Source organism: Salvelinus alpinus, chromosome 8 (assembly GCF_045679555.1).
Source record: "Salvelinus alpinus chromosome 8, SLU_Salpinus.1, whole genome shotgun sequence".
NCBI lineage: Eukaryota > Metazoa > Chordata > Actinopteri > Salmoniformes > Salmonidae > Salvelinus > Salvelinus alpinus.
Genome location: NC_092093.1, coordinates 18472182 through 18490201, shown reverse-complemented (window position 1 = coordinate 18490201; position 18020 = coordinate 18472182). Strand labels below are relative to the sequence as shown.

The 18020-nt window shown below is 49.7% G+C and overlaps 1 protein-coding gene across 2 annotated transcripts in view; it reads left to right on the top strand.

The window, feature by feature from the left end:
* The first annotated feature begins 4839 nt into the window (after positions 1-4839).
* Positions 4840-18020, top strand: part of LOC139582220 (uncharacterized) — a 34475-nt gene continuing 21294 nt past the window's right edge. For both annotated transcript variants that reach the window (XR_011676315.1, XM_071412186.1), the window contains exons 1-3: positions 4840-5211; positions 5443-5772; positions 5878-6156. Coding sequence is in view for 1 of the 2 variants with exons in the window: in XM_071412186.1 (XP_071268287.1) it covers positions 5085-5211; positions 5443-5772; positions 5878-6156 (736 nt within the window). In the remaining variant the exon portion in view is untranslated. The remainder of the gene's footprint in view (positions 5212-5442; positions 5773-5877; positions 6157-18020) is intronic.

Genomic DNA, 18020 nt, shown 5'->3' with positions numbered 1-18020 from the left:
AGCAACACAACATGACAACATGGTAGCAACACAACATGACAACATGGTGGCAAAACAACATGTTAGCAACACAACATGACAACATGGTAGCAACACAACATGACAACATGGTGGCAAAACAACATGACAACATGGTAGAAACACAACATGGTAGCAACACAACATGACAACATGGTAGCAACACAACATGACAACATGGTGGCAAAACAACATGGTAGCAACACAACATGACAACATGGTAGCAACACAACATGGTAGCAGCACAAAACATGGTATAAGCATTTTTGTGCACAGACAACAGCACAAAGGGCAAGAAGGTAGAGACAACAATACATCACGCAAAGCAGCCACAACTGTCAGTAACAAATATGTTTTATGAGCAAAGCTAAAATATGTTGCTATTGTGCTCTATGTACACACTACCTTATCCATCTAGTAATCATCATTAAACACACATCTCAGTGGCCTGTGAGATCCAGCGGCTCACTTCACATGTACAGCCTGGACTACCGGAGTCATACACTCCTCTCCTCTCCTCTACTCTCTCTTCTCTCCTCTCTCCTCCTCCCCTCTACTCTCTCTCCTCCCCTCTATTCTCCTATCTCCTCTTCTTTCCTCTCTCCTCTACTCTCCTCTACTCTCCTCTGTCCTCTAGTCTCCTCTCTCCTCTCCTCTCCTCTCTCTCCTCTCCTCTCCTCTGTCCTCTCCTCTCCTCCCCTCCCCTCTCCTCCATTCTCCTCTCTATTCTCCCCTCCGTTCTTCTCTCCTCTCTCTCCTCCTCTTTCCTCTACTCTCCTCTCTCCTCTCCCCTATCCTCTGCTCTCCTCTCTCCTCTCTCCTTCACTCACCTCTCTCCTCTCTCCTCTACTCTTGTCTCTCCCCTATCCTCTGCTCTCCTCTCTCCTCTCTCCTTCACTCACCTCTCTCCTCTCCTCTCCTCTCTCCTCTACTCTTGTCTCTCCTCTCTCCTCTGCTCTCCTCTCTCCTCTACTCTCCTCTCTCCTCAAATCTCCCCTCTCCTCTCCTCTCTCTCCTCTTCTCTCCTCTCCTCTCTCTACTCTTCTCTCCTCTCTCTACTCTTCTCTCTCCTCTACTCTTCTCTACTCTCCGCTCTCCTCTACGCTCCTCAACTCTCTCTTCAACTCTCCTCTACTCTCCTCTTCTCTCCTCTCTCCTCATCTCTCTCCTCCTCTCCTCTCTCTCCTCTTCTCTCCTCTCTCTACGCTTCTCTCCTCACTCCTCCTCTCTCCTCTGCTCTCCTCTCTCCTCTGCTCTCCTCTCTCCTTTGCTCTCCTCTACTCTCCTCTCTCCTCTACTCTCCTCTCTCCTCTACTCTCCTCTCTCCTCTACTCTCCTCTCTCCTCTACTCTCTCCTCTCTTCTCCCCTCTTTTCACCACTCTCCTCTACTCTCCTCTACTATCCATTCGCCTCACCCCTATACTCTCCTATGCTCTCCTCTCTCCTCTCTACTCTCCTCTCCCCTCAATTCTCCTCTTCTTTCCTATCTTCTCTGCTTTCCTCTCTCCTCTACTCTCCGCTCTCCTCTCCTCTCCTCTCCTCTCCTCTCCTCTCCTCTCCCCTCTCCTCTCCTCTCCTCTCCTCCATTCTCCTCTCTATTCCCCTCTCCCCTCCCCTCTCCTCTCTCTCCTCCTCTTTCCTCTACTGTCCTCTCTCCTCTGCTCTCCTCTCTGCTCTCCTCTGCTCTCCTCTCCTCTCTCCTCTCTCTCCTTTCCTTTGCTCTCCTCTCTCCTCTACTCTTTGCTCTCCTCTCTCCTCTGTTCTCCTCTCTCCTTCTCTTTTATCTCCTCTCTCCTCTCCTCTCCTCTCCTCTCCTCTCCTCTCCTCTCCTCTCCTCTCCTCTCCTCTCCTCTCCTCTCCTCTCCTCTCTCTCTTTCTCTCCCTCCTGCTCTCTCCTCTCTCTACTCTTCTCTCTCCTCTACTCTCCTCTCTCCTCCTCTCCTCAACTTTCCTGTACTCTCCTCTACTCTCCTCTCTCCTCAACTCTCCTCATCTCTCTCTTCAACTCTCCTCTTCTCTCCTCTACTCTCCTCTCCTCTACTCTCCTCTCTCCTCTGCTCTCCTCTCTCCTTTGCTCTCCTCTCTCCTTTGCTCTCCTCTCTCCTCTCCTCTCCTCTCCTCTCCTCTCCTCTCCTCTCCTCTCCTCTCCTCTGCTCTCCTCTGCTCTCTACTGTACTCTCTTCTCATCTGCCCTGCTCTCTTCTCCTCTCTCCTCTCTCCTTCTCTATTTCTTTCTCTGCTCAGCAACAGAAAAACAGAAGTGGTCTGAGCTGAAATAACCACAAAGAGAACCAGTTGCAGACATAAATACAGTGGGGCAAAAAAGTATTTAGTCAGCCACCAATTGTGCAAGTTCTCCCACTTAAAGAGATGAGAGGCCTGTAATTTTCATCATAGGTGCACTTCAACAGACAAAATTAGAAAGAAAAAAATCCAGAAAATCACATTTTTTATTTTTAATGAATTTAATTGCAAATTATGGTGGAAAAGGGGACTGGTGGTGTTACAGCTTGTTACATTGAACTCAGATCATACTGTCTCTGTGTCGGGGTTAGACACTTGTTCAGAGGACTGGTGGTGGTACAGGAGCACTCTGAAGGTCTTGGGAGGAAGTTGTAGGAAGTGCCAATGATGTGGCAGCAGAGTCTCTGAATGACTTCCAATCCTGAAGAGACAAGAGACTTGATTCCATTGATATGTCATGTTGACGTGTTGACTATGTCACTTGACTTTGTCACTTGACATATTTCCGTCCTGTAAACTATTTAGATAGTTAGGGGAGGGTTTGGTTTGTCTGGTTGTCCTTGTCTCATCGCACTCTAGCAACTCCTGTGGCGAGCCGGGAGCAATGCACGCTGACACCGTCGCCATGTGTACAGTGATTCCTCCGACACATTGGTGCACATTGTGTCAAGAAGCAGTGCCTCTTGGCAGGGTTGTGTTTAGTTGTATGTTTGAGTAGGCTAGTGTAGCTCTACTCAAACACCTGGCTCAAAAAGAGGGATTCTATGTTAGCTAGCAGGCTATGGCTGTCCAACTTTTCCAAGTCAAGGTAAGCTTTTTATTTTATTAATTTATTGCCACTGGGGCCAGCTTGGTAACTGTACACTCTACTGCATTATTGTAGAGGGTTTATTAACACGTTAGTTCTAGTAGCTATATTGACTGACCTTAGCTAATATAATGACAATGATGTAGGCTGTGTGTAGCGGTTAGCGGTTATGATATGAAGGTTTGGCTTGGAAAGGTTTAGTTGCCTGGTCACAGACAGCTGATGTGTTCTGCACTGGATCCCACAAGCGAAGGGAAAAGGTGAGAGGAGGAGAGTGTTGATGTGAGAAGGAATTAACAAGCAAAGTGATCATGCTGTTTGTTTATGGCTACGAGGAAATTGACCTGTATTTGCATGTGATCAAGGGTTTATTCATTCTAGTATCATGTAGTAGCCTAAACGTATCAATGTTACACTGAGCTGGGTGACTGGAACATGAATGACAGTCATCCAAGTAAACGGCACCGATCACCACTTGAATATGAGCACATTAATGCCATATCCCTGCATCACTAATACAGACTCTCATACATGTGAAGAAGGCCTTCAACTGCTGGTGAGCTGGAGGATTCTCACCAAGGTGTCAGAAACTAGATAAAAAACATGACCACGTTGAGGAAGTGATGCTATAGTGGTGAGTAGAGATGCTGCTGTATGGTGAGAAACTCATAGTGCTGAGACACTCTGACAGAGGAGAAACTTGTAGCGCTGAGACACTCTGACAGAGGAGAGACTTGTAGTGCTGAGACACTCTGACAGAGGAGAGACTCATAGTGCTGAGACACTCTGACAGAGGAGAAACTTGTAGTGCTGAGACACTCTGACAGAGGAGAAACTTGTAGTGCTGAGACACTCTGACAGAGGAGAAACTTGTAGTGCTGAGACCCTCTGACAGAGGAGAAACTCATAGTGCTGAGACACTCTGACAGAGGAGAAACTCATAGTGCTGAGACACTCTGACAGAGGAGAAACTCATAGTGCTGAGACACTCTGACAGAGGAGAAACTTGTAGCGCTGAGACACTCTGACAGAGGAGAAACTTGTAGCGCTGAGACACTCTGACAGAGGAGAAACTTGTAGCGCTGAGACACTCTGACAGAGGAGAAACTTGTAGTGCTGAGACACTCTGACAGAGGAGAAACTTGTAGTGCTGAGACACTCTGACAGAGGAGAAACTTGTAGTGCTGAGACACTCTGACAGAGGAGAAACTTGTAGTGCTGAGACACTCTGACAGAGGAGAAACTTGTAGTGCTGAGACACTCTGACAGAGGAGAAACTTGTAGTGCTGAGACACTCTGACAGAGGAGAAACTTGTAGTGCTGAGACACTCTGACAGAGGAGAAACTTGTAGTGCTGAGACACTCTGACAGAGGAGAAACTTGTAGTGCTGAGACACTCTGACAGAGGAGAGACAGAAATAGAGGAGAGAGAGAGAGAGATCATGGCTGACATCCATCATTCATTTTGGGGACTGCTCGTGACCGTTTTGTACCTGCTAACAGGTAAGACAGAGGAGAGAGAGTAAGAATATGTCATTAGAGATCATAAAACACATTTATTTCACACGGCCAAACTAGTTCAGTTTACATTTTACTAATATAATGATGACATTTCTGTTGTGTATCTGTTTACTCTTATCTTCACTATTGTATATTAGACAGTATATTACACTATTATTCACACTGAAGAAAATCAATAAGAATACCTATGAAATATAATGTAATCTGTATTACCAGTTAATAATTATCTGATGTCATACTCCTTCCAGGTGTCAGTGGGGAAACTATGTTCTCCAGAGTGAAAATAATGACCTGATATTATGTTCTTGTCAGGTGTCAGTGGAGAAACTGTCCCCCACATCACCACAAGGAAATTACGCTATGGTGATAGAGAAACTTCCCTCTTGGCACACACTGGATGAATCAACATTGTTTCCACAATATTTCAACAAAATTGCGTTGAACCAATGTGGAATAGACATTGAATTGACGTATGTGCCCAGTGAGTAGTGTATGGTGAGAAACTTGTTGTGCAGAGACACTCTGACAGAGAGAGAAGCAAAGGAGAGAGTGAGGGAGAGGACAATGGTTAAAATGGCTGTTTTGGGACTGCTTGGGTCCCTTTTATATCTGCTAACAGGTGAGACCAGTGCGATATTTAGAGAATAACATGCAAACTATCCATCTCAGAAAACAATATATATATTCATATTGTAGAATTTCTTTGGTTGAGTAAACATTTTTGTTGTGACATTCGGTGGATATGGTGACTCCATTTATGTAAAAAGCATACCTTTTAAGTATATTAATGGTCGCCATCTTTATTCTAATCTGTATTCAAAATAATGACCTGATATTATGTTCTTGTCAGGTGTCAGTGGAGAAACTCTCTCTATGTTCTCCAGAGAGGGAGATGATGTCAGTCTGCCGTGTAACAATGTGGTTTATCCAGACTGTTCCTCAACTATATGGACCTATGACAGAGATGTATCTACTGGTACTATTGAAGTAGTTGAATTTGGGAAGATCAAAGTTGAGAAGACAGAGAGAGCAGACAGACTGAGTTTAGGGTCTGAATGTTCTCTACATGTTAGTGATGTCAGAGCTGAGGATGCTGGACTCTACATCTGTCGACAGTTCCTTACAGAGACTGGACTACAACATGGATATGATGCTCCTGTTCTTCTGTCTGTTCTAACTAGTGAGTATTACTGTTTAAATGTCACTGTGTACAAGTGTGTTGTTAATTATCATATGCTATGTGAAAACAGCCAACAAGTACTGTATACCTTTGTCTCTTTCTCAGTCTCCTCTACACCACCAGTGACAGATCTGAAGTCTAATGTACATATGACGTTACGGTGTTCTCTGCTCACCTTTATGGGATATGAAAGGTACAACTCAGGAGTTAGTCTCAGCTGGGTGCCTGAAACAGGTACTAATGTCCAGGTCACACAACATTCTCCCTGTGACATCACTCTGACTGTGACACTCCAGAGGGAGGACAACAACAGGAAGTGGACGTGCACGCTGACTGACAAGGGAAACGTGAAGATCTCCACCGACTTCACCTCCACATTCTCAGGTTTGTGTTCTTGTTATGCTCCTAGAATATGAATAAGTTCACAAGATCTGTGATGATATTAAAGTTGAATATCAAACCTGATTCATTCTCCTGATATTAGTGATTAATGATTAATTTGATATGAAATCTCCTCTCTACTCTCCTACTCTTCTCTCTCCTTTCTCCTCTATTCTCTCTCCTCCTCTTTCCTCTACACTCCTCTCTCCTCTTCCATCCTGTCTCCTCTCTCATCTCCTCTCCTCTACTCTCCTCTCCCTCTTCCTCTCTCCTCTTCTCTCCTCTCTCCTCTCCTCTCCCTCTTCCTCTCCTCTACTCTCCTCTCCTCTACCCTCTCTCCTCTCCTCTACTCTCCTCTCTCTCCTCAACTTTCATGTACTCTCCTCTCTCCTCTCCTCTCCCTCTACGCTTTTCTCCCCTCTACTCTCTTCTCTACTTCTCTCTAATCCTCTCTCCTCTCCTCTATTCTCCTCTCCTCTCTCCTCTCCTCTCTCCTCCCCTCTCCTCTCCTCTCCTCTCCTCTCTCCTCTCCTCTCTCCTCTACTCTCCACTCCTCTCTTCACTACTCTCCTTTCTCCTCTACCCTCCTCTCTCCTCATCACTCCTCTCTCCTCTACTCTCCTCTTTTCTCCTCTAGCCACTAATCTACTCTCTTCTCATCTCCTCTCTCCTACTCTACTCTCCTCTCTCCTCTCATCTCTCCTCTCTCCTCCCCTCTGCTATCCTCTCTCCTCTCCTCTCCTCTCCTCTCCTCTCCTCTCTCCTCTACTCTCTCCTCTACTCTCTCCTCTACTCTCTTCACTACTCTCCTTTCTCCTCTACCCTCCTCTCTCCTCTCTCCACAACTCTGTTCCTCTCTCCTCTCTATTCTCCTCTCCTCTACTCTCCTCTCTCCTCCTCTTTCCTCTACTCGCCTCTCTCCTCTTCTGTCCTCTCTCCTATCTCCTCTACCCTCTTCTACTCTCCTCAACTCTCCTCTCTCCTCATCTCTCTCCTCCTCTCTCCTCTCCTATCCTCTCCTCTCCCCCTCCTCCTATACTCTCCTCTACTCTCGTCTCCTCTACTCTCACCTCTCTCTCCACTCTCCCCTACTCTCCTCTCCCCTACTCTCCTCTCCTCTCCCCTCTACTCTCTCCTCTCCTCTCTCCTCTCCTCTCTCCACTCTCCTCCTCTATCTCCTCTCCTTTCTCCTCCACTCTATTCTCCTCTGCTCTCTCCTCTCTCCTCCTCTCTCCTCTACTCTCCTCTCTCCTCTTCCATCCCGTCTCCTCTCTCATCTACTCTCCTCTACTCCCCTCTTTCCTCAACTCTCCTCTCCTCTCCTCTCCTCTCCTCTCCTCTCCTCTCCTCTCCTCTCCTCTCCTCTCCTCTCCGCTTCTATCCTCTCTCCTCTGCTCTCCTCTCTCCCCTCTCCTCTGCTCTCCTCTCTCCTTCGCTCTCCTCTACTTTCTTCTCTCCGCTTCTCTCCTCTCCTCTCCTCTCCTCTACCACTCTCCTCTCCTCTCTCCTCCACTCTCATCTACTCTCCTCCACTCTCCTCTACTCTACTCTCTCCTCTCCTCTCCTCTTTTCTCCTCTTTCCAATAATCTACTCTCTTCCCTCATCTCCTCTCTCCTCTCTCCTCTACTCTCCACTCCTCTCTTCACTACTCTCCTTTCTCCTCTACCCTCCTCTCTCCTAATCACTCCTATCTCCACAACTCTGTTCCTCTCTCCTCTCTATTCTCCTCTCCTCTACTCTCATCTACTCTCCTCTCTCACCTCCTCTACTCACCTCTCTCCTCTTCTGTCCTCTCTCCTATCTCCTCTACCCTCTTCTACTCTCCTCTACTCTCCTCTCTCCTCCTTTCCTCCACTCTCCCCTACTCTCCTCTCCTCTCCTCTCCTCTGCTCTCCTCTCCTCTCCTCTCCTCTCCTCTCCTCTCCTCTCCTCTCCTCTCCTCTGATCTATACTCTCTCCTCTCCCCTCTACTCTCTCATCTACTCTACTTTCCTCTCCTCTCCACCTCTCTCCTCTATCTCCTCCCCTCCCTTCTCCTTTCTCCTCCACTCTATTCTCCTCTGCTCTCTCCTCTCTCCTCTCTCCTCATCTCTCTCCTCTTTCCTCTACTCTCCTCTCTCCTCTTCCATCCTGTCTCCTCTCTCCTCTACTCCCCTCTTTCCTCAACTCTCCTCTCCCCTCTCCTCTCCGCTTCTATCCTCTCTCCTCTGCTCTCCTCTCTCCCCTCTCCTCTCTCCTCTGCTCTCCTCTCTCCTCTCTCCTTCACTCTCCTCTACTTTCTTCTCTCCGCTTCTCTCCTCTACTCTCCTCTACTCTCCTCTACTCTCCTCTACTCTCCTCTCCTCCACCACTCTCCTCTCCTCCCTCCTCTCCTCTCTCCTCTCCTGTCTTGGGATCTAGACTCTCTCCTCTCCCCTCTACTCTCCTCTCCTCTCTCCTCTCCTCTCTCCTCTCCTCTCCTCTCCCCTTTACTCTCTCATCTACTCTACTCTCTTCCCCTCCCTTCTCCTTTCTCCTCCACTCTATTCTCCTCTGCTCTCTCCTCTCTCCTCCTCTCTCTCCTCTCTCCTCTACTCTCCTCTCTCCTCTTCCATCCTGTCTCCTCTCTCCTCTACTTTCTTCTCTCCGCTTCTCTCCTCTACTCTCCTCTACTCTCCTCTCCTCTACTATCCTCTCTCCTCCACCACTCTCCTCTCTCCTCTCCTCTCTCATCTACTCTCCTCCTCTCTCCTCCTCTCTCCTCTACTCTATTTCTCCTCTACTCTCCTCTCTCCTCTACTCTCCTCTCTACAGTACACTCCTCTACTCTCCTCTCTCCTCCAACACTCTCTTCAACTCTCCTCATCTCACTACTCCTCTCTCCTCTACTCTCCTCTCTCCTCTACTCTCCTCTCTCCTCCTCTCTCCAGTACACTCCTCTACTCTCCTCTCTCCTCCTCTCCTCTCTACTCACCTCTCTCCTCCTCTGTTCTCCTCTCTCCTCTGTTCTCCTCTCTCCTCTCCCCTCTTTTCTCCTCTCCCCTCTTTTCTCCTCTACTCTCCTCTCTCCTCTACTCTCCTCTCTACTCACCTCTCTCCTCTGTTCTCCTCTGTTGTCCTCTGTTCTCCTCTCTCCTCTCCTCTACTTTGCTCTCTTCTCTGCTTTCCTCTCTCCTATACTCTCCTCTCTCCTCTGCTCTCCTCTCTCCTCTCCCCTATTTTCTCCTCCTCTATCCTCTCCTCTCCTCTACTTTGCTCTCTTCTCTGCTTACCTCTATCCTCTCTCCTCCTCTCTCCAGTACTCTCCTCTACTCTCCTCTCTCCTCTACTCTCCTCTCTCCTCCTCTCTCCAGTACATTCCTCTACTCTCCTCTCTCTTCCACCACTCTCTTCATCTCACTAATCCTCTCTCCTCTACTCTCCCCTCTATTCTCCTCTTCTCCTCATCTCTCTCCTCCTCTGCTCTCCTCTACTTTAGTCTCCTCTATCCTCCTCTCTCCTCCTCTCCTTTCCTCCACTCTCCTCTACTCTCCTCTCTCCTCTGTTCTCCTCTCTCCTCTACTCTCCTCTCTCCTCTACTCTCCTCTCTCCTCTACTCTCCTCTCTCCTCCTCTCGCCCAGACACTCCTCTACTCTCCTCTCTCCTCCTCTCCTTTCCTCCACTCTCCTCTACTCTCCTCTTTCCTCTACTCACCTCTCTCCTCTGTTCTCCTCTCTCCTCTGTTCTCCTCTCTCCTCTGTTCTCCTCTCTCCTCTCCTCTACTTTGCTCTCTTCTCTGCTTTCCTCTCTCCTATACTCTCCTCTCTCCTCTCCCCTCTTTTCTCCTCTGTTCTCCTCTCTACTCTCCTCTCCCCTCTTTTCTCCTCCTCTCTCCTCTCCTCTCCTCTACTTTGCTCTCTTCTCTGCTTACCTCTATCCTCTCTCCTCCTCTCTCCTCCTCTCTCCTCTACTCTCCTCTACTCTCCTCTACTCTCCTCTACTCTCCTCTACTCTCCTCTACTCTCCTCCTCTCTCCAGTACATTCCTCTACTCTCTTCTCTCTTCCACCACTCTCTTCATCTCACTAATCCTCTCTCCTCTACTCTCCCCTCTATTCTTCTCCTCTCCTCTTCTCTCTCCTCCTCTGCTCTCCTCTACTATAGTCTCCTCTATCCTCCTCTCTCCTCCTCTCCTTTCCTCCACTCTCCTCTACTCTCCTCTCTCCTCTGTTCTCCTCTCTCCTCTGCTCACCTCTCTCCTCTACTCTCCTCCTCTCCTTTACTCTCATCTCTCCTCTCTCCTCTCTCCTCTGCTCTCCTCTCTCCTTCGCTCCCCTCTACTTTCGTGTCTCTGCTTCTCTCCTCAACTTTCCTCCTCTCTCCTCTCCACTCTCCTCCACTCTCATCTACTCTCCTCTATTCTACTCTCTTCTCTACTCTCCTCTCTCCTCTCCTCTCCTCTCTATTCTCCTCTCCCCTCTTTTCTCCTCTCCTCTCTCCTCTACTCTCTTCTCTCCTTTACTCTCATCTCTCCTCTCCCCTTCTCTCCTCTCTCCACTTCTCTCCTCTACTCTCCTCTCTCCTTTACTCTCCTCTCTCCTTTACTCTCCTCTCCTCTCTCTCCTACTACTCTCCTCCTCTCCTCCTATCTCCTCTCCTCCCCTCCTTTCTCCTCCACTCTATTCTCCTCTCCTCTCCTCTCCTCTCCTCTCCTCTCCTCTCCTCCTCTCCTCTCTCATCTACTCTCCTCTTCTCTCCGCTCCTATCCTCTCTCCTCTCTCCTCTCCTCTCTCCTCTCTCCTCTTCTCTCCGCTTCTATACTCTCTCCTCTCTCCTCTGCTCTCCTCTCTCCTCTGCTCTCCTCTCTCCTCTGCTCTCCTCTGCTCTCCTTCCACCTCTGCTCTCCTCTCTCCTTTCGCTCTCCTCTACTCTCCTCTAACTCCTCTCTCCTTTCGCTCTCCTTTACTCTCCTCTACCTCCTCTCCTCTCTACTCTCCTCCTCTCCTTTACTCTCATCTCTCCTCTCTCCTCTGCTCTCCTCTCTCCTTCGCTCTCCTCCACTTTCGTGTCTCCGCTTCTCTCCTCTCCTCTACTCTCCTCTCTCCTCCACCACTCTCCTCTCTCCTCAACTTTCCTCCTCTCTCCTCTCCACTCTCCTCCACTCTCATCTACTCTCCTCTATTCTCCTCTCTTCTCTCCTCTCCTCTCCTTTCCTCTCTATTCTCCTCTCTCCTCTCCCCTCTTTTCTCCTCTCCTCTCTCCTCTACACTCTTCTCTCTTTTACTCTCCTCTCTCCTCTCCTCTCCTCTCCTCTCTCTCCTCTCATCCACTACTCTCCTCTCTCCTCTCCTCTCTCATCTACTCTCCTCTCCTCTCTCCTCTGCTCTCCTCTCTCCTCTCTCCTTCGCTCTCTTCAGTACTTTCCTCTACTCTCCTCTACTCTCTTCTCTCCTCCACCACTCTCTTCAACTCTCCTCATCTCACTACTCCTCTCCTCTCTCCTCTACTCTAATTTCCTTTCCTCATCTCTCTCCACCTCTACTCTCCTCTACTTTAGTCTCCTCTACTCTCCTCTCTCCTCCTCTCCTTTCCTCTACTCTCCTTTCTCCTATGTTCTCCTCTCTACTCACCTCTCTCCTCTGTTCTCCTTTCTCCTATGTTCTCCTCTCTACTCTCCTCTCCCCTCTTTTCTCCTCTCCTCTCCTCTCTCCTCTACTCTCCTCTCTCCTCCTCTCTTCAGTACTCTCCTCTACTCTCCTCTGTTCTCCTCTCCTCTCTCCTCTCCTCTACTTTGCTCTCTTCTCTGCTTTCCTCTATCCTCTCTCCTATACTCTCCTCTCTCCAGTACTCTCCTCTACTCTCCTCTACTCTCCACTCCTCTCTACTCACCTCTCTCCTCTATTCTCCTCTATTCTCCTCTCTACTCTCCTCTCTCCTCTCCTCTACTTTGCTCTCCTCTACTCTCCTCTCTCCTCCACTCTCATCTACTCTCATCAATTCTCCTCTATTCTCCTCTCTCCTCTACTCTCCTCTCTCCTCTCCTCTCCCCTCTCTCCTCTGTTCTCCTTTGTTCTCTTCTCTCCTCTCTTCTCATCTCTCCTCTCTCCTCTCCTCTCCTCTCCTCTCTCCACTTCTCTCCTTTACTCTCCTCTCCTCTCCCCTCTATTCTCCTCTCTACTCTCCTCTCCCCTCTTTTCTCCTCTCTCCTTTACTCTCATCTCTCCTCTCCACTTCTCTCATTTTTTCTCCTCTCTTCTCTCTCCTATCCTCTCCTCTCTCATCCACTACTCTCCTCTCGCCTCTCTCATCCACTACTCTCCTCTCTATTCTCCTCTCCTCTGATCGCTACTCTCTCCTCCTATCTCCTCTCCTAACCTCCTTTCTCCTTTCTCCTCCACTCTATTCTCCTCTCTCCTCCACTCTATTCTCTCCTCTCCTCTCCTCTCCTCTCCTCTCCTCTCCTCTCCTCTCCTCTCCTCTCCTCTCCTCTCCTCTCTCCTCTCCTCTCCTCTCCTCTACTCTCCTCTCTCCTCTCCTCTCCTCTACTCTACTCTCCTCTCTCTTCTCTCATCTACTCTCCTCTCTCCTCCTCTCCTCTTCTCTCCGCTTCTATCCTCTCTCCTCTCTCCTGTGCTCTCCTCTCTCCTCTGCTCTCCTCTCTCCTTTCGCCCTCCTCTACTTTCTTCTCTCCTCTACTCTCCTCTCTCCTCTCTCCTCCTCTCTCTCCTCTTTCCTCTCCTCTCCTCTCCTCTCTCCTCTTCCATCCTGTCTCTTCTCTCATCTACTCTCCTCAACTCTCCTCATCCCTCTCCTCCTCTCTTCCTCTCTCCTCTCCTCCTCTCTACTCTCCCCTCTTTTCTCCTCTGTTCTCCTCTCTCCTCTGTTCTCCTATCTACTCTCCTCTCCCCTATTTTCTCCTCTCCTCTCTCCTCTCCTCTACTTTGCTCTCTTCTCTGCTTACCTCTATCCTCTCTCCTCCTCTCTCCAGTACTCTCCTCTCTCCTCTACTCTCCTCTCCTCTCCTCTCTCCTCTCCTCTCTCCTCTCCCCTCCTCTCTCCAGTACATTCCTCTACTCTCCTCTCTCTTCCACCACTCTCTTCAACTCTCCTCATCTCAGTAATCCTCTCTCCTCTACTCTCCCCTCTATTCTCCTCCTCTCCCTCATCTCTCTCCTCTCTCCTCCTCTGCTCTCCTCTACTTTAGTCTCCTCTATCCTCCTCTCCTTTCCTCCACTCTCCTCTACTCTCCTCTCTCCTCTGTTCTCCTCTCTCCTCTGCTCACCTCTCTCCTCTACTCTGCTCCTCTCCTTTACTCTCATCTCTCCTCTCTACTTTGATCTCCTCTCTCCTCCACTCTCATCAACTCTCCTCTATTCTACTCTCTCCTCTACTCTACTCTCCTCTACTCTCCTCTCTCCTCCACCACTCTCCTCTCTCCTCCACCACTCTCCTCTCTCCTCAACTTTCCTCCTCTCTCCTCTCCACTCTCCTCCACTCTCATCTACTCTCCTCTATTCTACTCTCTTCTCTACTCTCCTCTCTCCTCTCCTCTCCTCTCTATTCTCCTCTCTCCTCTTTTCTCCTCTCCTCTCTCCTTTACTCTCATCTCTCCTCTCCCCTTCTCTCCTCTCCTCTCTTCACTTCTCTCCTCTACTCTCCTTTACTCTCCTCTCCTCTCTCCTTTACTCTCCTCTCTCTCCTACTACTCTCCTCTCTCCTCTCCTCTACTCTCTCATCTGATCTCCTCTCCTCTCTACTCAACTCTCCTCCTATCTCCTCTACTCCCCTCCTTTCTCCTTTCTCCTCCACTCTATTCTCCTCTCTCCTCTCCTCTCCTCTCATCTACTCTCCTCTCCTCTCCTCTCTCATCTACTCTCCTCCTCTCTCCGCTTCTATACTCTCTCCTCTCTCCTCTGCTCTCCTCTCTCCTCTGCTCTCCTCTCCCCTCTGCTCTCTTCTCTCCTCTGCTCTCTTCTCTCCTCTGCTCTCCTCTCTCCTCTGCTCTCCTCTCTCCTTTCGCTCTCCTCTCTCCTCTCTACTTCGATCTCCTCTCTCCTCTCTCCTTCGCTCTCCTCTACTTTCGTGTCTCCGCTTCTCTCCTCTCTCCTCTACTCTCCTCCTCTCTCCTCTCCACTCTCATCTACTCTCCTCTATTCTCCTCTCTTCTCTTCTCTACTCTCCTCTCTCCTCTCCTCTCTATTCACCTATCTCCTCTCCCCTCTTTTCTCCTCTCCTCTCTCCTCTACTCTCCTCTCTCCTCTGCTCTCCTCTCTCCTCTGCTCTCCTCTCTCCTCTGCTCTCCTCTCTCCTCTGCTCTCCTTCCACCTCTGCTCTCCTTCCACCTCTGCTCTCCTCTCTCCTTTCGCTCTCCTCTACTCTCCTCTAACTCCTCTCTCCTTTCGCTCTCCTCTACTCTCCTCTCTCCTCTACTCTCCTCTACTCTCCTCTCTCCTCCTCTCTCCAGTACATTCCTCTACTCTCCTCTCTCTTCCACCACTCTCTTCATCTCACTAATCCTCTCTCCTCTACTCTCCCCTCTATTCTCCTCTTCTCCTCATCTCTCTCCTCCTCTGCTCTCCTCTACTTTAGTCTCCTCTATCCTCCTCTCTCCTCCTCTCCTTTCCTCCACTCTCCTCTACTCTCCTCTCTCCTCTGTTCTCCTCTCTCCTCTACTCTCCTCTCTCCTCTACTCTCCTCTCTCCTCTACTCTCCTCTCTCCTCTACTCTCCTCTCTCCTCCTCTCGCCCAGGACACTCCTCTACTCTCCTCTCTCCTCCTCTCCTTTCCTCCACTCTCCTCTACTCTCCTCTCTCCTCTGTTCTCCTCTCTCCTCTACTCTCCTCTCTCCTCTACTCTCCTCTCTCCTCTACTCTCCTCTCTCCTCTGTTCTCCTCTCTCCTCTACTCTCCTCTCTCCTCTACTCTCCTCTCCTCTCTCCTCCTCTCCTTTACTCTCATCTCTCCTCTCTCCTCTGCTCTCCTCTCTCCTTCGCTCTCCTCTACTTTCGTGTCTCCGCTTCTCTCCTCTCTCCTCTACTCTCCTCTACTCTCCTCTCTCCTCCACCACTCTCCTCTCTCCTCAACTTTCCTCCTCTCTCCTCTCCACTCTCCTCCACTCTCATCTACTCTCCTCTATTCTCCTCTCTTCTCTCCTCTCCTCTCCTTTCCTCTCTATTCTCCTCTCTCCTCTCCCCTCTTTTCTCCTCTCCTCTCTCCTCTACTCTCTTCTCTCCTTTACTCTCCTCTCTCCTCTCCTCTCCTCTCCTCTCTCTCCTCTCATCCACTACTCTCCTCTCTCCTCTCCTCTCTCATCTACTCTCCTCTCCTCTCTCCTCTGCTCTCCTCTCTCCTCTCTCCTTCGCTCTCTTCAGTACTTTCCTCTACTCTCCTCTACTCTCTTCTCTCCTCCACCACTCTCTTCAACTCTCCTCATCTCACTACTCCTCTCCTCTCTCCTCTACTCTAATTTACTTTCCTCATCTCTCTCCACCTCTACTCTCCTCTACTTTAGTCTCCTCTACTCTCCTCTCTCCTCCTCTCCTTTCCTCTACTCTCCTTTCTCCTATGTTCTCCTCTCTACTCACCTCTCTCCTCTGTTCTCCTTTCTCCTATGTTCTCCTCTCTACTCTCCTCTCCCCTCTTTTCTCCTCTCCTCTCCTCTCTCCTCTACTCTCCTCTCTCCTCCTCTCTTCAGTACTCTCCTCTACTCTCCTCTGTTCTCCTCTCCTCTCTCCTCTCCTCTACTTTGCTTTCTTCTCTGCTTTCCTCTATCCTCTCTCCTATACTCTCCTCTCTCCAGTACTCTCCTCTACTCTCCTCTACTCTCCACTCCTCTCTACTCACCTCTCTCCTCTATTCTCCTCTATTCTCCTCTCTACTCTCCTCTCTCCTCTCCTCTACTTTGCTCTCCTCTACTCTCCTCTCTCCTCCACTCTCATCTACTCTCATCAATTCTCCTCTATTCTCCTCTCTCCTCTACTCTCCTCTCCTCTCCCCTCTCTCCTCTGTTCTCCTTTGTTCTCTTCTCTCCTCTCTTCTCATCTCTCCTCTCTCCTCTCCTCTCCTCTCCTCTCTCCACTTCTCTCCTTTACTCTCCTCTCCTCTCCCCTCTATTCTCCTCTCTACTCTCCTCTCCCCTCTTTTCTCCTCTCTCCTTTACTCTCATCTCTCCTCTCCACTTCTCTCATTTTTTCTCCTCTCTTCTCTCTCCTATCCTCTCCTCTCTCATCCACTACTCTCCTCTCGCCTCTCTCATCCACTACTCTCCTCTCTATTCTCCTCTCCTCTGATCGCTACTCTCTCCTCCTATCTCCTCTCCTAACCTCCTTTCTCCTTTCTCCTCCACTCTATTCTCCTCTCTCCTCCACTCTATTCTCTCCTCTCCTCTCCTCTCCTCTCCTCTCCTCTCCTCTCCTCTCCTCTCCTCTCCTCTCCTCTCTCCTCTCCTCTCCTCTCCTCTCCTCTACTCTCCTCTCTCCTCTCCTCTCCTCTACTCTACTCTCCTCTCTCTTCTCTCATCTACTCTCCTCTCTCCTCCTCTCCTCTTCTCTCCGCTTCTATCCTCTCTCCTCTCTCCTGTGCAATCCTCTCTCCTCTGCTCTCCTCTCTCCTTTCGCCCTCCTCTACTTTCTTCTCTCCTCTACTCTCCTCTCTCCTCTCTCCTCCTCTCTCTCCTCTTTCCTCTCCTCTCCTCTCCTCTCTCCTCTTCCATCCTGTCTCTTCTCTCATCTACTCTCCTCAACTCTCCTCATCCCTCTCCTCCTCTCTTCCTCTCTCCTCTCCTCCTCTCTACTCTCCCCTCTTTTCTCCTCTGTTCTCCTCTCTCCTCTGTTCTCCTATCTACTCTCCTCTCCCCTATTTTCTCCTCTCCTCTCTCCTCTCCTCTACTTTGCTCTCTTCTCTGCTTACCTCTATCCTCTCTCCTCCTCTCTCCAGTACTCTCCTCTCTCCTCTACTCTCCTCTCCTCTCCTCTCTCCTCTCCTCTCTCCTCTCCCCTCCTCTCTCCAGTACATTCCTCTACTCTCCTCTCTCTTCCACCACTCTCTTCAACTCTCCTCATCTCAGTAATCCTCTCTCCTCTACTCTCCCCTCTATTCTCCTCCTCTCCCTCATCTCTCTCCTCTCTCCTCCTCTGCTCTCCTCTACTTTAGTCTCCTCTATCCTCCTCTCCTTTCCTCCACTCTCCTCTACTCTCCTCTCTCCTCTGTTCTCCTCTCTCCTCTGCTCACCTCTCTCCTCTACTCTGCTCCTCTCCTTTACTCTCATCTCTCCTCTCTACTTTGATCTCCTCTCTCCTCCACTCTCATCAACTCTCCTCTATTCTACTCTCTCCTCTACTCTCCTCTCTGCTCTACTCTCCTCTACTCTCCTCTCTCCTCCACCACTCTCCTCTCTCCTCCACCACTCTCCTCTCTCCTCAACTTTCCTCCTCTCTCCTCTCCACTCTCCTCCACTCTCATCTACTCTCCTCTATTCTACTCTCTTCTCTACTCTCCTCTCTCCTCTCCTCTTCTCTCCGCTTCTATCCTCTCTCCTCTCTCCTATGCTCTCCTCTCTCCTCTGCTCTCCTCTCTCCTTTCGCCCTCCTCTACTTTCTTCTCTCCTCTACTCTCCTCTCTCCTCTCTCCTCCTCTCTCTCCTCTTTCCTCTCCTCTCCTCTCCTCTCTCCTCTTCCATCCTGTCTCTTCTCTCATCTACTCTCCTCAACTCTCCTCATCCCTCTCCTCCTCTCTTCCTCTCTCCTCTCCTCCTCTCTACTCTCCCCTCTTTTCTCCTCTGTTCTCCTCTCTCCTCTGTTCTCCTATCTACTCTCCTCTCCCCTATTTTCTCCTCTCCTCTCTCCTCTCCTCTACTTTGCTCTCTTCTCTGCTTACCTCTATCCTCTCTCCTCCTCTCTCCAGTACTCTCC